The sequence below is a fragment of the Durotheca rogersii genome (assembly GCF_024521655.1).
Source record: "Durotheca rogersii strain YMJ 92031201 chromosome Unknown GGS23scaffold_20, whole genome shotgun sequence".
In the NCBI taxonomy this organism is placed as follows: domain Eukaryota; kingdom Fungi; phylum Ascomycota; class Sordariomycetes; order Xylariales; family Xylariaceae; genus Durotheca; species Durotheca rogersii.
In genome coordinates this window covers 302603-322840 of record NW_026251251.1, presented here as the reverse complement: position 1 = coordinate 322840, position 20238 = coordinate 302603, and the positions used below count along the sequence as shown (strand labels likewise).

At 58.8% G+C, this 20238-nt stretch overlaps 5 protein-coding genes across 5 annotated transcripts; 2 read left to right on the top strand and 3 right to left on the bottom strand.

Moving 5' to 3' along the window:
- Positions 1–2129: 2129 nt before the first annotated feature.
- On the bottom strand, positions 2130–2961 carry GGS23DRAFT_598899 (glycoside hydrolase family 61 protein; the record flags this gene model as incomplete). The annotated part of the gene is made up of 3 exons (XM_051518852.1): positions 2130–2366; positions 2449–2763; positions 2827–2961. 3 exons carry the CDS (start codon positions 2959–2961, stop codon positions 2130–2132), a joined length of 687 nt encoding a protein of 228 aa, XP_051369728.1.
- Positions 2962–4809: 1848 nt separating this feature from the next.
- Positions 4810–6811, bottom strand: GGS23DRAFT_598898 (Di-copper centre-containing protein; the record flags this gene model as incomplete). Its single annotated transcript, XM_051518851.1, has 10 exons — positions 4810–4869; positions 5041–5160; positions 5244–5283; positions 5387–5701; positions 5785–5809; positions 5870–6008; positions 6072–6158; positions 6341–6439; positions 6541–6658; positions 6726–6811. The coding sequence occupies 10 exons, from the start codon at positions 6809–6811 to the stop codon at positions 4810–4812; spliced, it is 1089 nt and encodes a 362-aa protein (XP_051369727.1).
- A 1377-nt stretch (positions 6812–8188) lies between these two features.
- On the top strand, positions 8189–10711 carry GGS23DRAFT_613162 (uncharacterized protein). Its single transcript, XM_051520549.1, has one exon. The coding sequence runs from the start codon at positions 8476–8478 to the stop codon at positions 10450–10452; it is 1977 nt and encodes a 658-aa protein (XP_051369726.1). The 5' UTR covers positions 8189–8475; the 3' UTR covers positions 10453–10711.
- Positions 10712–13975: 3264 nt separating this feature from the next.
- GGS23DRAFT_613158 (FAD/NAD(P)-binding domain-containing protein) lies at positions 13976–15568 on the top strand (the record flags this gene model as incomplete). The annotated part of the gene is made up of 2 exons (XM_051520548.1): positions 13976–14806; positions 14860–15568. 2 exons carry the CDS (start codon positions 13976–13978, stop codon positions 15316–15318), a joined length of 1290 nt encoding a protein of 429 aa, XP_051369725.1. The 3' UTR covers positions 15319–15568.
- Positions 15569–16683: 1115 nt separating this feature from the next.
- On the bottom strand, positions 16684–19482 carry GGS23DRAFT_606512 (nitrogen assimilation transcription factor nirA; the record flags this gene model as incomplete). Its single annotated transcript, XM_051519913.1, has 4 exons — positions 16684–17605; positions 17666–17900; positions 17958–18076; positions 18128–19482. 4 exons carry the CDS (start codon positions 19480–19482, stop codon positions 16684–16686), a joined length of 2631 nt encoding a protein of 876 aa, XP_051369724.1.
- Positions 19483–20238: the final 756 nt, after the last annotated feature.

Genomic DNA, 20238 nt, shown 5'->3' with positions numbered 1-20238 from the left:
GCCACCCTTTGGAGAACGATGGCCCCGTCACTGCCGACATGTGCCGCTAGAGTTATCCGAAATGACTGGCTCGACTATGGCTGGGGCACGGCGCTGGCCCCGGACGTAAACAGGGTGGTGCTGCGCGTCAGGGGAGAAGCGGGTGCCATGAATCGGTTACAGATCTCGCGAGACCGGCCGGTCGACCCCATCAGCATGAGAGCCGCGCTGTTCTGGGAGCATCGCCACCTCCCTCAGCAGAGAATTGTATCGACGCCGGCCGCCGATCACCTCAGTCTCTTCGCAAGAGAAAGGGACATCTTCCGGGAGACGGTCGAGAGTATCCGCCGGGACTTCTCCGACAACTTCGACAATATCGAGATCAACCCGCTGTTCCAGGGCATGCGCGAACGCGAGTTCACCATCCTTCCCATCTGGATCGACGACACTTGGGTCACGATAATAATGCAGGTCGAGCCGATCCCCGTCGAGGCAGCGAGACCGCACTATTTCTTCGACCGGCGGGTGACGCAGCTAGCCATCATCGACCCCCTCCGCGACGACTACGAGTCCAGAAGAGAATTCATAGTGCAGAGACTTCACCGGATTTTGGTAGAAGGCTGCATCCATCTCCCCGAGCTGGATATTTCCGAAACCTTCGCCGTGGCGGATGTTGACAGTAGGTGGGCGACCGGATATATCGCCTATGCCGTCTCGCGCGAGTTTCTACGGCGTTTGAAGGTACTCATTCAGCGGAGGCAATCCGAGCCGAGTGCCTCCACCGACTTTCTTTGGGAACCTTTCGAAGAATTCTACAGTATCGACGCGTACAGGGAGTCCATGATGGCCGCGTGCGCTCACCAAACCATCGAGAAGTCGGGCTACATCGTGCGCATGGCACTCGAAGTCCCTAGTGAGAAATCTAGCCACAAGCCAGATGCACTCAGTCACCTTCACGCCCCCTCCGTTATCTTCCCTCCACAGCAAGCCCCAGATGAGCTGTATACTGGGAATAACCCCGACGAGTGCCCTGTAGCTGTAAGAATACCTGAACCGCATTGGGCGACAAGCCACCCCGAAACGACACCCGAGGGCGAGGGAATAGAACCGGAAGAAGACGACTTGGAATACTCGGTGATAGAGGCGGGTGAATCGAAGTCCGTGGATCCGGGTTCTAATGACAGCTTAATTATCAAGGCGGAAGAGGAAGACGAAGACGAAGACAAAGAGGGGGTTGATTTGGAGATATTTCCTGCGGATGAGTACGGTTGGCAGGATAACATCTTCGACGAACCTACAGGCTCGAACCCTGAGCGATTCGACTCCCCTCAGATATCACCGGGAGCGCCGCCAAGCCGGCCCACGGCGTTCAGATATGAGAACGAGACCTCAATTTCCAGGCGCCGTACGCCAGAGACACAGCCAGCCGAGTTCGAGCCGCAATTTCCGTCGCCGGTGCCCGCGGCGGAGCACGGCCTTCCGTCGCCAACCTCCACGGCACGCCCGAGGACCCCAGGCGGCACTGTGAGATACGACCCGGAGTTAGAGACGCAGCGAGACTTCGGGAGCAACGCGGAGGAGTACGACCCCGCGCAGAGCTTGCTCAGCGAGACGGCCGGCCCGAACGCGCCCAGCTCGCTGCAGCTCCCCGACGATTTCCAGCAGCTGGAGGTCGGGAGTGTGTCCCACGGGGCGCAGAAGCGAGAGCTAGAAGACGCGGAGGAACTGACTCCCAAGAGGGTACGGTTTACCGACGAAGAAGAGTATGACGAGGATGAGGTGGACTACTAAGCGATGCACAGGTAAGAGGTAAGTAGCGAGTTTTAGGCGTGGGAAATATGTTTATTTGCGATGCACGCGTGTACATAAATTCAGACGAAGGCGCAGCACGTAGATGGATCAAAGCTACAAGATCACGACACGAGATGTAGATGTCGAGGTTTTATTCATGTACAATGACACCATTCTTCATGGCTTATGCAACCTATATGTGATGCCGAATAAATATTTACAGTATCTGAAGTAATAATGGGGGAAAGCCAACAATCCGGGGGCATATATGCCCGAGTTTTCGTGTCGACCTATGTCGCGATGCTACGCACCGATGCATCCAGCAAAACGACTCCTCCGCGATGCCGTCGTAGTCGCGCTTATCGACTGCAGGTGGCAACGGTGCCGCCGGGCGCCGTGTACTTCGTAGGCTCGAAGCCATAGTAGAAGTTGGGGATGTAGATGTTGGAATCCTCGGCCTTGTACGCGCCGGGCAGCGAGATGGTGGGCGAGCAGTTGCCGCCGCTGCCCGTGATCTTGAGCTGGGCGCAGCCGATGTAGAACTGGCCGCCGCCGAGGTCCTGCGCGCCGTGGAGCGCGAGCATCTCGGAGCGAAGCTATACGCACGAGCGGGGGTCAGCACGGGCACGGTGGTCGTGGAGCTGCTCTTCCGCTCGACGCGGGGACCGAAGAACTTACCAGATACTCGCCGCTCTTCAGCGAGGACGGCAGGCTGAATGTGTAATTGCCGCCGTTGCTCTGGATGACCTCGTTGGCCCAGCGGCCATCCACGTAGCTCCTCTCGTCGATCTTAAACCAGCCAGCGCCAACGCCAGACGCGCTCGCGGCGCTGTCGACGGGGCCGAACAGGAAGTGCGTGATCGGTCCGGGATGGCTCGACGTGTCCCAGGCGACGGTGATATCGTCGCCCTCGCGCGCCGCGATCGTCTGCACTCCCGAGGGCACTTTGTCGCCTCCGACGTTGCACACGATATCGTTGCTCTTCACATCAACCTATACCACAGGTGCGTCGTTAGTGATGCGTGTTCGGCTCTAGAAAGTCGAGACGTGACATACCACAGGGCTGTTGCTAGGCGCGCGACGGATGCCGATCTCGTAACCGGGAGAAACACCGTTAACCCAGAACTGGTGCAGGTTCTGATGAGCTGAGACTGCTGTGAGCAGCGACGCAAGGAGAGTTGACTTGTACATGTTGACAGGGAGGCGGTGTGGTGCGGCGTAAATAAAGAGCGAATAATAGTGAAGAGAAGCTGAGCTGCCAGGCCGTGAAGTTTCGATACTGCCAACAACTCCCAAGGCAAGGCGGACGACGACAGTATTTGAATCCCTCATCGCCTTGCCCGGTCCCGTAACTTCACATGCACGTATAACGTTCTCCTTTTAGGCTCAATCTGGACGCGCGCGCACCCGCTGGTGGGAGGGCCGCCGTATTGGGGGCCCCATCGTCGTCGTCGCCGCACCCTTGTCCGGAGGAGACGCAATCTAACTAAAACAGAGCAATGCTGCGTGCGAATGGGGGTCAGATCGACGAAACTGATGCCCACAGGGTACCCGCCGGACGCGCACCCCCCGTCGGGCGCTCGAAGGCGGAATAACAGCACAGGTTTTCCCACACGTGATGAAGGCCTTTGGAGACATCCTCCCCGGCCGGGTCTCCTTTATCCACCAGTAGCTACTCGACGGCCCTTCAGTTCGCTCTTGGAGGGCATACTTTGAGCCCCGCGCGCGTCCCGGCCCTCCTCCGTCTTCCTGCGCGGCGAGGGCGCGGGTAGACTTGCCTCGCGTCGCATATTCTTGCCCTGTAAGCCAAAACGAGTATGCCAAAAGCTTTTCCTGGGTTTGTTTCGCCCGCCCGATGGTTTGGCGATATCTATGATCTGATCTGATCTGGTTCGACCCACAGTCGGCCCACGTGAAAGGGGGGCCCTAGGCACTCCTTAATGAAATCTGTACTAGGTGAAACCTCCGGGTCGCAAGGTGGAATGGCTTCAAATATGGGCTGGAATAGCTTCAAGGCCCATGGACTCGGGCACCCACCCGAGCAACTGAAATGTCGCCGTCGAACCGAAATCCCCTTCGAGCCATCGTTCGCTCGTTCCACGGTGGCTGACTTGCTACCGCCCGAACTGGCTGCGTCGCCCGTGCAGGGGTTTCGGGGCCCTGAGCATCGCGGAATTGAAACCGGGTCCTCGGACCGCTGCGGTCCGCATTCTCCTTTTCCAGAATACCCACCAATCCCGTAGTCTGCGAATCCCTACTTATGCATACACACACATGAGGAAAAGGGGTATAGTTCGTTGACCGGGAGTCGGACATACGCACATGTGCTTAACGTCAGGATCCACTCATAATAAATAATACACAGATTCCCCCAAAGTCTGTACTGGCAATAAGGCGGATGTTGTAGACGAGATGGACACAAGTCGAGACGAGGCGCTGAACTCACACAGCCGCGCTCTCCGAACTCAGAAGCTTTTCCCATTTCGAGTCCCGGATTGCTGTCGAGGCGACCATTGACTGAGCTATGTGTTGGTGCAGGACTTGCCAAGCGGACAGCAACGGCCTCTAATATTTCAGGTTGTGTCAGGGGTATTACTGGCGCCCAAGTCATTCTGCTATCTGTGGCCCATGTTGACCATCACGACATACCAGAACTTTCCGACGAAGGGGACCGAAAGAAAACGGCTCGTCGATTAGAATAGCAAATGGTTAACATCAGTCCACGTCTGAGCACCTCGCCTTTGCCGTGGGTTAGGTCACCTTAGCTCTTCGCCGTCACGCATTTAGGTCACTAGAAATTCATGAATACGAGTTGCAGGCAATACCCCTTGAAGATCGACGTGCATGTCGTGGGCCAAGCTCTCGTTGTCTGGGAGTAAAGAAAAAGAGACCTCTGGGGCCGTATAGACTCATCATGGCTTAGCTAGGCTAATCGCAACGATAGTTCGGCTGGAATGGAATCAACGTGCAACCTCAGCCTTCCTCTCCCTTAGTATGCAGATATACAACTAGAGACGACGACAGGATACGTAAATCGGATTAAATATAGATGAAACAGAAGTTCCCATCGTGGCCGCCTATGTTCGTCATCATGTTTTTCTACAGTTCCCCGAGCGTCAGTAAATAGGGGTAGCGCAAACAGTAGAACATATCTTGGCGGTGAGAACGCGATCGCCATATAAAGCCAATGTCGAGTATGCCAGGAGTATAGCCGAGACATCGAGGCGCTTGCGGTAGGGGAAAATGATAAAATATCGCAACTGCACTTACCACAGTAACGTTCGGCGCCAGCCAGTTGATGTTAATGACATCCTTTTCGGCGAACTCGTCGGGCGTCTGGCCGGACTTCAGAGTTTGTCCCGGGTACTGATACATACGGTTGTCGGGATCCTGGGAGGCTTTGTCAGTTGCTTCGCAGATTCACGACAATACTACGGGCGACAGCCTCGGAGTCAAGGCCATTGAAAACGTACCTGCATCTGCCAGATCCACCAGAACCGATCGATCGCGCCGCTACGGGTCGAGTTAGCGATGCATTCACGCATAGAAGCATGTGTCCACGATAAGATATACACATGTCACGGGGAGGTGGCGGGGAAATAAAATGACGGCGTACTGGTGGAAGTAGAACACAGGGTCGCCAGGGGAGGCAAAGAAATCACCGCCGGGGTCACCACCGATGGTGTAGTGGCCGCCGGTATGGATACCCCAGTCGTTCTTGTCCGGCTGACCGAGCAGGATCTTCTGGAAGGTCTCGATGTCCGGGCTCTCGGTGATGAGCTTGTACGCGTGGTCTGCGGTCGTGACAGAGGCCGAGTACTTGTTCACGTCCCGGCGCAGGCAGCGCGGGTTCGAGCCCAGTCCGTCCTTTTGCGGGTTCGGGGGGATGTCCGACACGATGGTCGATAGCGGCCCCAGGCTCACCACCATGCTGTGTTTTTTTCGGCTGACGCAACCCAAGTAGAAAGCAGGGGGGATTTCCGTTACTCTTTGAATGGCCCTTCAGTTACACACCCTCCACCGCCAGCAGAAGGAATTACTGTACGTATTGCTTAGCATCACGTCGTCATCTCTGGCCGTGGTAGCAGCGTAGACTCACTATCATACGGAGGCTTGAATCCCATCTGTCTGACCCCGGGGTATTCGCTGGGTGCACCGTTTCCACCCATGCTAGACGCATTTCCGTTGAAAAGGGGCGAATTGATAGGATCGGCCGCATATCTGTCGTAGTTCCAGTACTAACACGGAACATCAGCATCTTTCGTCATATGACTATGTGCAATCCCAGGTACTATTCTTACGGGTTGGTAACCGGTGTAGCCACACTCATCGCGCAATGCCGTCTCATACACCCAGATGAAATACCGATGCGCCGGGAGTAGATGGGCCTATAAGGCGTTCGGGTTAGCTCGGGGGAGTGAGACTATTAAAGTAGAATAAACCTGCATTTGAGTGTAGTTGCATTGCCGTCGCTATATGCGTGCCAACCTATGTAATAGACAATTAGTTCATGAGTCCCCATCACCTAGATCCTCCTGACGGAACACTGCCTATCGGTCCGGGAACATACAAAGTCATCGTAACGAGACCGTGCCCCTGGGAACTTATCCTTAGGGGCCTTGGCTGGAAGGTTTTGCAAGCAGAGCACGGCGCTGATGTACTCCTCTCTCTGCGCAACCGTAAGATCGCTCCTATTTTCTCTAGTCAGATAGAGTTATGGGGTTCCGAGTTCTCGTAGAGATGATATGCATACCATTCCATTTTTTTCACAGCCGTCTCGAGCGTGCAGCCGGACGCCGCGGGATTCTTGGCCACCCATTCTTCAAACTTGCTGATGGCTTCTTCCTCCAACTTGTCGACGATATCGGGGGGGTACACACTGGGAGGCCTTTGACACGAGATTAGTCGAAATTCTTGAGCAGCACGATGGTCTGTGATCAAGAGACGACGAGTACCTTTCGAACCGGAACCGCTTCTGCAACGGTCCTGCATCAACTCCTATCAGGAGCAGGCCGACGAGGAAGGTCAAGCGGGGAAGCATAATGATGACACCACGGGTCTGAGGCGGTGGCCACGAACATACGAGCTGCTAACGGGTATCGAGAAAAGGAGAGAGGAGAGGCGCAAGGCCCGACGGACGGGTCGAGCGAGATTTACACATATATGTACATCTAAAGCCGGTTTACATCTAATTAAGTTGTCCCCCGGGCCGCATACAGGTGCCGTCAGCCAAGACCTAGGACCATAAATGAAGGGAAACGGTCAGAGTGTGGGGAAGCGTCAAGATCTTCCATATGTTCTGCTATGATCGCCGCTCCTAGCAGAAGACTGGTCCAATTGACGGCGTCGAACTGTTTACCCTGTGACATGGACTCGGCCGCGTTTAGTGCGCACGAGGTCATTTACCCGAGAACATCCAAAGCTCACGTCCTGTTCCAAGCACGTCCATATCTACCGGGTGGTCGGCACTTGGACAGGACGAAGATCACGGCCGGCAGACGGGAGTACGTAGTTGCGTGAGAAGGAACCAAGGAAACAGATGAGAAGAGGTGCATTAGTTCCTAATTTCAACAAATCTTTCTCGAGATGAGCTAGTAACTCTCTCAGACAACCCTGGATATGAGATGTTACCAGTCAAGTTCGTCGCTAGTTGCCTCTCCAGGTAGAATACTCTGCATTCTGGTTAGTATTATCGTATTTACGAGAGTTGACGTTAGCTCCGGCTGTTGAGCGAGACAATCTCAGAGATGTTTTTGAAGACTACAAACACACACACCACACCCGCATCTACGGGTAGTTGCACCGCTGCCCGAATACGACGGAGAGCTGCTGGTCGGGGGGATCTTAAGTAGGTAGTACTAGGGTTGTTGTGTATGTACATGCATTGATATCAACTGCACGCTAATAGTTCCCAAAGGCGTTTCGCGGCTTGCGAACTCGTTGAAGTTGCTTGGTGCAACCGTATTGTGCTTAAGGAGATCTCTGGTCATTCTAAACCCTTCGCGTTGTGATAATGTAACAGTGCTGTAATAATAAGTAAAACGGAGAATCAAGAATGATATATCCTCTTCCTGGGCCGTCATAAGCTTGCCAAGGGGACGATCTATCAATCTCCTCGATTCATTTTGTGCCTAATATTAATACCACCATGAGGCCGTGTGCATGCACAATCACCCAGTTGATAACAATTCAATATTACCAGACGCAAAAGACAGTTGGATGGATACGCACTGTATTAGTGCATGGGGCCAACGCTACCCGTAGGATTGGCTTTCGGAAACCCCTGCCGGCGTTGATCGCTTGTGGAGAACAAAGCGGGAAGCCTCACAGCCACGCTCAATTTGTTTGACTCAGCTCCGGCGAGCTGAAAAGAGTATGGGCATAATAGAGGGGTTCGTGAATTCCAAATGAGCCTCAGGTTATGTCTGTTGCCGTAATGAGTCAGATGGGAAAACCGGCGGCTAGGTGCCTAGCGACTGGGGGTCTTTACATAGGTATTTATACAGAGTCTTGTCGTCTCGAGTTTGTCTGTTTCCTTTTCCTTGGGCCTACCAAAGCATAGAAGTTCCTCCTAGTAGTCCTAAGCGTGGTATCCCGTACCTCGGTCACAGTCATTATTATATCTAGACTCGGATCTTCTCATCAGCCCCAAGTTCAGTGTCTCCGCCCGAATTGCCAGTCGTCTACACCGAGTCGCCAGCCAGCATGGATCAGAATCGCCCTTCTCCCAAGCAAGATGCCGGCGCTTCCTTTCGATCACGCCGGCTTCTCGCGGACATCAAGGAGCTAGTAGCCAAGCCATACCCAAATATACAGCTACATGTCAACGAAGACGACCTCTCGCGAGCTTGTCTGATTCTCAACCCGGCCAACTACAAGCCCCTTCACCTCACCGTCACTTTCCGGCACAACTACCCCATAGGCCCACCCAAGATCCAAATGGACTCCAGCGTCCAGCACCCCAATGTCTTCGACGGTTACATTTGCGCGAGCATCCCCAACACAGAGGAGGGATATACGCCCGCCTATACCCTCAAGGGCATCGCGATCCAGATGTTGAGCTTCTTCTCCAGCGACAGCGTCGAACAGTCGTACGGGGGCAATACGAGTCTAGCCGGCTTCAAGGCTACAGATAGGTCGTTATACGACAGCTTCCAGTGCCAGCAGTGCGGTTTTAACTCGAGCCAGCCATCGCCAAAGAAGCAACCCAGACAGCAAGCCCAGTTCAATGCTCTCGTCGATAGCGAGCCAGGCCTATGGCCCACGCTGTCGAGCGCTCGGGCGCCGAGGAAAAGGAAGCAAGGGGCTAAGAGGACCGAGCCAGCCAGCTCGCTCCGAGGAACTCCCGTCCTAGGCAAAGAGGTGAAAACGTGCGAGATAGGCCGGCTGCCGAACGAGGTCTTGCTGCTCGTCATCGAAAACATGGACTTCGAGGAGCTGACCAGCTTCGCGGCGGCGTGGCCGAGGATCAGCCAGATCGTGGCGGACTTTGACGTGGTGCGGCAGCGCGAGCTGCAGTGCTTCTGCCTCAAGCGGAACTACCTGACGGTCAAGCTCGGCGTCGGCGTCTCGGTCCGGCGCGGGCACGTGGCCTCCGAGTTCGACCTGCTGTCGCAGGAGGCCTTCCGGCACTGGCGCATCCGCCGCTCGGTCAACCACATCGCCTTCGACCACTGGCTGCCGCTGCCCATCTCGCAGCAGCACTGGCGGCGCGTGCGCGGCGACGCCGCCGCCACGCTCGGCGCCGTGCGCCGGGGCCTCCGCGGCGGGCCCTCCACCGACGCCCAGGTCCTCTTCGCCTTCATGAACGACGTCGTCGTGCGGCTCAACGAGGTGGCCGCCGGCGCTCCCGATGGCGGCGCGGCGCGCAGCACCCTGCGCCACGCGTCCGAGAAGGCCATCGAGTCCTACTTCCACCTGTTCCACCTGCTCGTGTGCCTCGCGGCGGAGGACGCGGCGCTGGTGGCCGGCGCGAACGCGCTGCTGCGCAGCTTCGCCGCGGGGCGGCGCGCCAAGGCCGACTGCCCGAACCTCGGCCACCTGCTGGTGGCGCGGCTGATCTCGGACGTGGAGCCGAGCGAGGAGCTCACCAAGGCCATCGTGGTCGAGGCCATCACGCGCAACGTCGTCTGGCTGCTCGACCGCCGCGGCGCCGGCCTCGCCGAGCTCGCGTACCTCGAGGCCGACCCCGTCTCGCACTACCGCCTCGCGCGCACCTTCGCCGGCTCCCGCACCTCGTACCGCCTGCTCATGTTCGCGGAGCTGTTCCGGCGCACGGCGCGCCCGGCCTCTTCGGCGAGCGGCGGCGCCGCCGGACTGGCCCGCGTGCGCGACGAGCTGTTCGCGCGGCACGGAGCGCCGCCGCGCGGGGCCGCAGCGCGGCTCGCGGCCGAGGTGCGCAGGCTGCACGAGGTGTCGGACTTCCCGGCGTTCCTGCGCGAGATGGGGCTCGCGCAGGTGCCGAGCGCGGAGAGGTTCACCGAGGTGCTGCGGGACACGGTGCGCGCCAGCATGGAGAAGGGCTACTCGCGGTGGGGCGTGGCGCCGGAGATGGCGCTCGTTCTGCGGGCCCAGAAGGACCCCGGCCTGGCGATGACGCCGGAGATGCACGCCGTGGTGAAGAACCTGCGCGTCGCCGGCGTCAATCCTAACCGAAGCTTCTTCCCGAACGGCGACAGGTAGGGTTGATGGGTGTATGAATAATGGTGAGGAAACCTAGATAATCAGAACGGCCGGAATGAAGTGAATACTAGTAGGGGTTGGTGTTAAAAATTATTTGATAGATTAGCTATGAATTAATTAATACCCACCGGTATGTGTATTATTACTCTGCTGCTGTCCGCCACGTTGTTGTAGTTGTCCGAGCCAATGTCATTCCTACGGTACAGTCCTTAGCAATCCCCCCCCGACTCTGGCACTGTCACAAGAACGCCTGAGAAAGGAACCGACATCCTGGGTAAACTTCACGCTCCTCCTTGTAACTAATGTCTTATTGACTCTTGGGAGATGTATCGGGAGTCTGACTGTGTCCATGCGGATACATACTAGAGAGCAAATCGCCGCAATGGGGATGCGGGAGTCGAAGATAGCAGCGCTCTCGGGGTAGGCGTGTCGCTATAGACGTCAATTTTAGATACTCGTTATCTGAGACACACTTGAGCCGAGATTCAAATAATATCTGACAGCCCAGTGAGTTAGTCAGCGCTTCGGGTCCGAGAGGATCTCGCGTAATATCAACAGTTCTCGGCGGAATGCCTGAGTCACGGCCAAAATCTGCGGCGTCTGCGACGCCGAACCTCGTTTTCCAAGACTCTACTCATAGTGATTACTTCCCTCCTACACGCGTCGAGTTGATCGATGTCTCAAGAGTCGCGGAGAGGTGACACCAGACATTATTTATAACACGATAGCGCGACAGAATGTGGGACTAGGCCAGATCGCCAGTCGAACAGCGGGCTAAATATACCTTGGTATGATTCCTTTCAGTTGTAGGACTTGTCTGGGACTGTTTGGCTATAGCATTGCGATCCTAGCAGGGTCTCTGGACTGACTGGCATCGACAATTAATAATATAATAACATCGATGTGACAATATAGAAACCGAAATGGATGACCCATGGAATCGGCCTTGCTTACCCGCACTCGCGGATCCGACAGTGGCAACATTTCGGGTCAATGATAGAGTGAGTAATGAGTAACACCTACCAGCATGCCTTGCAAAAAGCCGAAACCATAGAAACAGGATTGTAGCGGCGCAGGTCGACATCATTAACTAGGTAATTAACCCCTCTCGACCGCGGCGACAATAGGCCCTGCTATTAGCGGCGTCGAGGGACTCTTTGCTCCGTCTAGAACACCTACTCGCCTCTCCTACGGCCAGCAGATCAGAAATACCAACCCTGTCCTCCATTTTATGCCGTGCCAGGGAACGATGCGAAGAAGTGCGGGGTGCAGCTGGAGGCGTCGCGTCCGGTTGCTATTAAACACCATATGAGCGACAGCGGCGAGGGATCCCACTGAGACATAGGGAGGGTGGTAGGACGCGAGAAGGCGAATACAATACCTACCTGTAAAGAACATACCCAGCAAGTTATATATGGAAATCAGTACTATTATTCTACGTAGGTAATAAAATACGCATGACTACGTATACGTGTGCGCGAAGAACCCCCTCATCGCCTCGCCTCGTCAACTGCCGACTTGGGCAGGAAGGAGAAGCTATTTATTCTCAGAAGACAGATTCGATCCTGGTGCCTGGCCGTGCCGATCCCACCGACCCCAACCATCTACTTAACATCTGCTCTGATCTGACGACCCGGCCCAACTAGGTAATCCACCAGCAGGCTCGGTCTCTGCGCTGCGCACGATCTCCATCGCCCGACGAAAAGACCCAGGGGACCCGTTTAGAGTTGCGCGTCCTGGGGAGGAGCCGCGATGCATGGATCCCCGGCTGCGTTGTGCTGCCGCACGCGATGCGACAGAGGCAGGGGGGAAGGGGGAGGGTATCCTCCTCTTCCCAGGTTCGGTTGGGGGCCGCGAAGGGCCCAGGTCGCGACGATGGGGCCGACGGGGATGGCGGGATGGAGGGGAGGAATCGGTTCGCATTGCGGATCCTGGGGCGAGGGACCTGCGCGCACGCGCACGAAGGTAGGTAGGTAATCATACATATCATGGAAATGCGCGGAGGCGCGTATGAGATAACGCACCTCGGTGAGCTTCGGGACCGGTCAGGCGCCCAATATAGCCAGCTGTGCCCGACCTGGCATTTCCTCACCGGCACCGCAGCAGCCAGGCCTCGGCGTACTTATCCCGCAGCCACGAATATACCTACCTACGCCGTATCTCTCGAATACGCCCGTCGTCCGCCGGTGGACTTGCCCCTGTCATCCCGCCCCGCCGTCGCCCATCATGAACGTCTTACTTGCCCGATGCGGAACGTGGCTGTCTCTCCCTCATGCCCAGAACGGGAACCCCTTCACTGCCCATCGACTTGCGCCGCACAAGTCGCCCTGGTTTCCTTATCCGTCTCTCACCAAGTACTTATCCCGCGCGGCTTACGTACCTGTGTGCGGCTGAAGCGTTTCCGTCGCAGTCAGCACGTTTAGGGCTCGCAGGGACCCCTATTTTACCTACCTCCCCCCCCGACTGCCCTGTGCCGCCGCCCCGATCGTTGCGGAATACGACGCAGAAGGCCGTCGGATCTGGGTGAGACGACGTTACCTACGTGCCCCGTCTCACAGCGTAAGGCTTAGAGCGATCCACCATGTCGGGACAAGGTCTCTCGCGTTACGATGACGCCCTCCCCTCCCGCACTCCCATCTCGACGACGACCGGGCTAAGACAGATCGCCCGCAGGGTCCAACCGACCGCGTCGAGCGAAGCCAGGCTGCCCTGCCCCTGGTCTCTCCCTCGATCCTCTGCCGCACCCCGCCCCAGTCCCCGTCTGCTGCCGCCTATTCTCTCAGCCCTACCAGACCGCGAGCACTCGACCTACCTACCTATACATACGTAACGTCTGCCTGCCTACCCCCCTTCGCAGCCGCAACCCTGCCCGAATCCTGAGGCCATTGCCGGACAGGATATCCAACGCTGAACGTCGCCAGAATGCCCTCGCTCGGCACTATGCCCTCGCCGCCGGGGCACAGCGCCGTCATCGCTGACAGGGGAGGGCGTTCATATGCACGCCGCGTCTCCAGACTCGGGCCGCGACAATCGTCCCCTTCGCGTGGCCCGCACCCTCGCTGGGCCGCGCCCGGTGGGACGTTGGGGGCGTTGAAGCTCGGTTGACTAGGAGGAGGAAGAGGAGGAAGGGGCACCGCGCCCAGCTCTCGCGCTCTGCTAGCTATACGCGGCGGAGGCCCAGGGATCGAGTCCCGGCCGCGGGGCGACTTGCACGCGAAGACATATGCCTCTGCCTCCGTCGTCCTTGGCTACCTGCCCGCGCTGAGGGCGAGCACGTCGCGGGACCTACTTAAGCCGCCGCGCTCCCCCGCCCCCTGGTGCCTTGTCTTCTGTCCGCCAGCGTCGACAGCGGGACCACCAGACTACCACGCACGCATCTGTCTACTCCGAATCGTGGCCTGTACTCGCGAGCCTATCCAGATCGTCGTCTGAACTTAGTATATCCTCCTCCTTGCCACCAACACAGACACTCTCTCCCTCCCCCCCTCCCCTCCCTCAATATCTCTCCCTCTTCCCATCCACCATGCCCCCCTCCCCCTCCCACCCCCTCCGCGTCGCCATCCTCGGCGACTCTCTCGCCGGCGCCTCCCTGCTCCGCGCGCTAGCGCCGCACGCGCACGTCGCCGCGGAGCTCCTCTGCGCGCGGCCCGCGCCGCGGGACGAGGGCCCGGCGGTCGCGCTGACGCGGGGCGCGCGGCGGGTGCTGGGCGCGCTGGGGGTGCCGCCGTCGTCCGCCTTTCCCGGCGCTGCGCCCGCGCGCGTGCGCGTCGCCGCCGGCCCGCACGCCGGGCGCGACGTGCTCGTTAGCGGGCCCGAGGACGGGGGCGCCGCGGCGTCGCGGCGCGCGCTGCTCGACGCGCTGCTGGCGGGCGCCACGCCGCCGCACGCCGTAAGGGTCGGCGCGCGCGTTGTCGGCATCGAGCCGGCCTCCCCGGGCACCGCGGCGCTGGCACTGGTCTTCGCCGACGGCGCGCGCCGCGCGTACGACGTGGTGGTCGCGGCGGACGGGCTGCACGGGGCGGGGCGCGCGCAGGTGCTTGGGCTCGGGGGCGCCGCCGCGGCGGGGGGCCTGCGCGACACCGGGTACTGGGGCGTGCACGTGGAAGTGCCGGCGGGCGAGGCGGCCGGCGGCGAGGAGCGCGCGACGTGGGTGGGTGCGGGGACGGCGCTGACGCACGGCGCGGTGGACGGCGGCGGCGCCGTCGAGGTCGCGGTGTACGGGCGCGCGGCGGTAGCGGCGGTGGAGGGCGAGGACGCGGCGGCAGCGGCCTGGGCGCGCATCTTCACGCCCGACGAGTTCCGCGCCCTGTTCGCGCGCAGCAACTGGGTGCCCGAGTGCCGGGGCCTGGTCGAGGTGAGTCGCTTCCATCCCCCCGCACATCATACGCTCCGTCTGACCCCTCGCAGCTCATCCAGCGCCGCTACACCGTGCACGTCACGGCGCTGAACCAGCTCGCGCCGCCGGCGACGCCGACCTTCGCGCCGTCCGACGCCCATGCCGCCGCGCTCCTCGGCGACGCCGCCCTCACCATCCTGCCGTTCCCGCCGGCCGCGCCCGTCGTCGCCGCGCTGCAGCAGTCGCTGGTGCTCGCGGCGGTGCTCGCGCGCGTGCCCTCGGCCGCCGCCGCGCCGCTCGCCCTGCGCGCGTACGACCGCGTCGTGCGCCCCCGCGCCGAGCGCGCCGCTGCCGACGCCGCTGCCGCCGCCGCCCTGCTGACTGGCACCGCGCCTGGCGTCGGCACGGACGCCGAGGCGCTCGGCGCCGCGCTAGCAGCGCTCCGGGCCGACGAGCCTGCCGACGACGTCGAGGCGCTGATCCAGGAGGGCCTGGGCGTACTCGCCGAGTTGCTGCACGGGGGGCAGTAGGAGGCTCACGGTGTTCCGGAGACAAGGTGTCACGATACGTTTTGCGTTTTTCCAGCCCCGGCGTTTCCGCTTCCGTTTGTTTTCCCATCGCCCCTTTTCTTGGCCGTACGTGTCACCAGCCGCCCCTGGCCGGTTGACCCACTGGGTTTGCGGGCTGTGGATGACCGTTGCGCTGTTTCCACGGCAACTGTTCCTACGAAACTACGGCGCCTGGGAGTTGGGGGATCGCAAGGTGAATTCTAAAGTCAGGAGGTGGCATACCATTAGTTACCTAGTCAATCTGCGGGGGTATGAAGTATATGATAGAGGTGGACCCGGCGAGTGCAGAGTTACGATTATAGACTTACGATAGAACATGATGGAATGCAAATACAAATAGAAATTTCCTTTTCGCAATTAGACATCGATGAGAGAGCCTTTGGCGACCTGTCGAACGGAGTCAGGGCGTCGCTCATCAGTCAGATAGCCAGTCGTCCACTCCGACCTAATAACAGCCCACAGTCCATAATACTATGTCTTTCTGCCTGTGGACATTAAAAGCGAAGGAGACAGGGGGAGACTACACGGAGCGCAGCCGAGACTGCGTACCACGGTAGCCTCACACATTGACAACCAACCCGACTTCGTCGCGTAGGATACTTCCCCGGGCACTAGAGTATATAGTCTAATTATGTGCTGCAGTTAGACCATCCATCTACCTATAGAGCGGCGACTTTCTACTGCCGATACGAGGGGGGCAACTCGATTCGAGGTTCCCGTTCGTAACCAACCCCCTCCCCTCTCGCATCTCTGGACCAGTAAGTCACATCGTCTATTTCGCTTCTCATCTCTCCCCAAGCTCCTTTGCCACGTTTACACTGTGCGTGCCAAGCCAAAAGAAAAACAGGTAAAAAAAAACAACGTGAGCTGGGTATTTCGCGGCCGCTTCCCCCCACTAACCATTAGACGAAAAGTGCATGACAAGCGTGCGTGTATTCGCCTGCCGGGGTATCATTTTCTTCCTCCAATTTCGGTTCCTCACCTTCTAATAAAGTAACACCCCCCCCCGTGAGTCTTCCGGTGGAGAAACCAGTATCCTCTTGCTCGCCGAGTTTCCTTCTCCTCCCACGCCGCGTCGACTGAACCCTAAGCTTTCGGGATGCGTATTTCGCGACGGTGCAGTCGGCGCGCCGCGGTGGCAGGCGATGCCTAAAAATGCAATAGTTCGCTAACGCCTCGCTGCCGTATCATCTCGGCTTCGTATTCGGTATCCGAAACATCCGGGAAAAGATATTACGTCTCACGTATCCTGCCCAGTGTACCTCTTCGTAGTCGCGGTGTATTTCTCCAGCAACGACAAATCATCTCAGGCTCTCATCACGCCTATTATAGAGGCGCGAACCCTGCCTCCTCGAGCTTTTGACCCTCCGGCAGCATCGGACGGCCCTGCATAGGAAACGGCCAGAATAGGGGGTTCTCGAGGTTTTTGGCGGCACGCACCGACGGACCCTTAGCGCGTCCGCGTGGCGGTCTCGGTACTGGGTCTCGATCTCCCCCATGCTTCTTGTGCATCTCTCCGATAAGCTCTTCCGTCTTCTCCCCTCCGCTAGCACGGGCAGGCCTAGTCGGCGAATCGTACGGCTTCTGAGGACCCTCGGGCCCGCCTACGCTGCGCGTGTTCCAAGCGCACAGGAAATCCTCCTCGTCCACATTCGGCGCGAAGAAGTTAAGACTGCTAGTCGCTGGCCTGGTGGACTTGTCTATCTCCTCTGGGACGCTGGGGTCTCGCGGGATGTCTACGTCAATATTCCATTTCTTCGCCAGGTACTGTAGGATGTTGAGCGCTTGATGGGCGAAGTGATGACAAGGTTCCATCTCCGTCAAGTGGGCGATGCCCTGGCTGAGGGCTTCGGCCACCTTCGGGCTCAGCTTCGCCGTAGTTGCACTCGACGGCGACGTCGGCTCGGGTTCATTCCTATTTATGGACGACGAGAGCGGGTTGTCCTGCTCCGTATGGTGATCGTCGAGTTTGACCGTCGATGGATTCGAGGCCGCGGCGGGCGAGGTCGAGTGCCCCCTCGAAGCTTCTGCGCCGATGGCGAGGTGCATGATGGAGGAGGTCAGCACGAAGTACGGCACGAAGGACGGCGTGCGGCGGAGGGTGTACAGCTGTGAGTATGACCGGAGAAGGCCCTGGATAGCGTCCGCGGCCTGGGCGCAGACGTCTCGAGGGAGAATCCCCGAACCGATGATCCGCAATTTTATCAAGGGCCGAAATAAGAGCAGAATGGCAAAATGGTAGTACATGCTGGAAGAGACGGGTAAGCAAGATACGAATCAGGCCACACCATCTCGTGCCGACACTCACTGCGCGAAAAGGACAGCGGGCGTGAAGTTATGCCCTAGTCGTAGTACCTCCGGAATCCTGTCGTACCAATTGAGATATTGGGTGTATATGCCGAGAAGGTCACGGCTTGTCACCGGCTTCCCAGGGGAGTGGAGAATGTATAGCGACTGATGGACAAGCTCGCTGAGTTCGCAGAAGCACTTGTAAACAGACCGAACGTTGGACGGTTGCTCGCAGGATCGCTGAAGAGGAGTGCCTATAAACCCAGTCAGACCCTGCCCGCTATTGCCAACCCGAGCTGCGTAGGAGGTACCATCGTCGGTGTACGGGATCCACAAAGATGCCTCTATATCGTCGATGATCTCGGGTTTGGGCGGCAAGTGCGGAAAGCAGGAACACTGTGGCAGGGAGCCGGTCGCCAGAGACCATGCACTTCGGATACGTTAGCCAACATAGCTGGTGTCGGCGACTGGGTGGGCTTACTGGTCTAAGGCGAAGGCGCCCCAGAAAGTTGCGGCTTGCACCGCTATCTCATCCTCGTCGTCGCCGTCGGGCTGGAGGCGGTGCAGCCCCATCTCGAAAGCCAAGCGTATGCTCTGGCCGGCGTAGAACCAAGACTCCGAGTCTCTTCCGCAACTCGCCTCTCGAATGGACATGATCCCCAAAGCTTGGATCGTGGTTAAGTTGTGGTGGTTGGTCTCCCCGTAGAAGAGCGCCAAGGCTTCTTGGAAGAAGTGGTCGCCGGCGGTGCGCGGATCGTTCGAGTTCGCCCTCGTGTTGGGTTGCGTCGAGAACCGGCAGCCCAGCGCCAGCAACGCATTGACTAGGATCGGAGAGCAGTACCGACTGCGGCCGTTGAGGAAATCCTTCATGAAATGTTCCTTGCTGAGAGAGGCGAACGTGGGATACTCCCAACAGAAGTAGAGGGCGAGGAGGTGCTGGACCAAGGCCGCGTCGGCGGTGACTATGGTCCATGTTCCCGGCGGTACCTTCATGTCCGGGGAATCCAACGGCGCCAATACTTGATCGACCCCCCGATAGCGAGGCCCGTCCGTCGTCACCGCCGCGGCGGACTGATCTTGAAGCCACACGCCGACCCGCGAGTTCGGGGGCCCTTCGGACGGCGTCCACTGCATGAGGTCGGGATGGGAGTCGCTTCGCGTCGACACGGTCTGGCTGTGGGATGAGAAGTTCCAAGGGCTATTCGAGTCGAATTCCTGGGGCATACCGGGAGCCTGGGCCGTAACGGGGCTCATCCCGATCCCTCCGTAGGCGCCCGCGCCGGGGATGGCTCCTCCTCCGTAGGTCGAAAGCGTCGGTAGCGTGGCGCCGCCCCGTTCGCCGGCGCGCGCAAAGCCAGCCAGCGCGCCGCCGGCTGTACGGAAGGTGGTACTGCGACCCAGCCATTCGGAAATGCCTTCGACAGACTGCCCTTGTCGCAATCTCTGCAGAACCTCCTCGACGAGATCGGGCCGGACGAGGGCGGAAAAAACCGAATCGCTTTGCCGCTGCTGACGCCGCAGAGCCTCGATCTCGTGGCGCAGGTGTTCCTTGGATTGGCGCACCGGGATCTCGTATATACACTCGACGTCCTTTTGCGCCTTGCACCGGCCACACGGCTTCTGCCCGTCGCACTTAGCGCGCTTCTTTCGGCATTCGGTACACGCATTAGGGGTCACGACGCCGATGCCCCTTCTCCGCTTCGATAGCTGGGAGTTTGAGGGTCCAGGAGCAGGTCCCGACGAGCCGGAAGCGGCAGGAGGTTCTATTTTCGGAGCGGGCATCGAAGAAGAGGGCGTCTGGCCAGCGGAAAGGCTGCTATGGGACTCGCTCTCCATCGCAGCCGGTTGAAGCGGGTAGAGACAAGGCTCGGACAAGAGGCGAGGCAGAGTGAGACATAGGTATAACAGCAGACACACAAACCTTCCGGCCGGCACCGTCAGATAGGCACAAATTCTAATGAGAGGCCCGTCGCCTAGTAGCGATAGGCCGAGGAAGAGAAGCGCCTGAGGAGGATTGGCTCGAGGGCGTGCGTGGACGGGCGCGCATGCGTACCAGACTAGAGCTCCCCTAGAATCGAGGAGAGGAAATGAAGGCGGCGTGGGGCAATTTCACCTGGCTTGTTATTGGGCTGGCGGGCGCGGTGGACGGGGGTATCCCGCAATGCGACAGTGCTATGCACAGCGGAACCCGTAGGGGCTTGGAGGGTCTGCGTCTTGGGAGCCGAGGCTACGGAAGCGTATGGTATAGCACAGCTGCCAGCCATATAGGTACGGGCAAGATATATGTCTATTCGCGGGGATCTACCGGCTCGAGCGGGTAGCAGGGACGTCGACGGGGCAGGCCAGCGGGGAGGCCAACAAGCGGGTAGATACGGACTCGAGGGGGAATATCAACGCGACGCAGCAGCAGAGGCAGGAGTTGACATGTATCGCATCGGCACGAATATGTATACGGGCGGGCATAAGAAGCGTCGATGCATGGCGGGAATTGGAGAGGACGGAGGGAGTGAGGATAAGAGAGGGAGAGGGAGAGAAGGAGAAGAGAGAGAGAGAGAGAGAGAGAGATAGGCAGAGGAAGAGAGTGGAAGACGG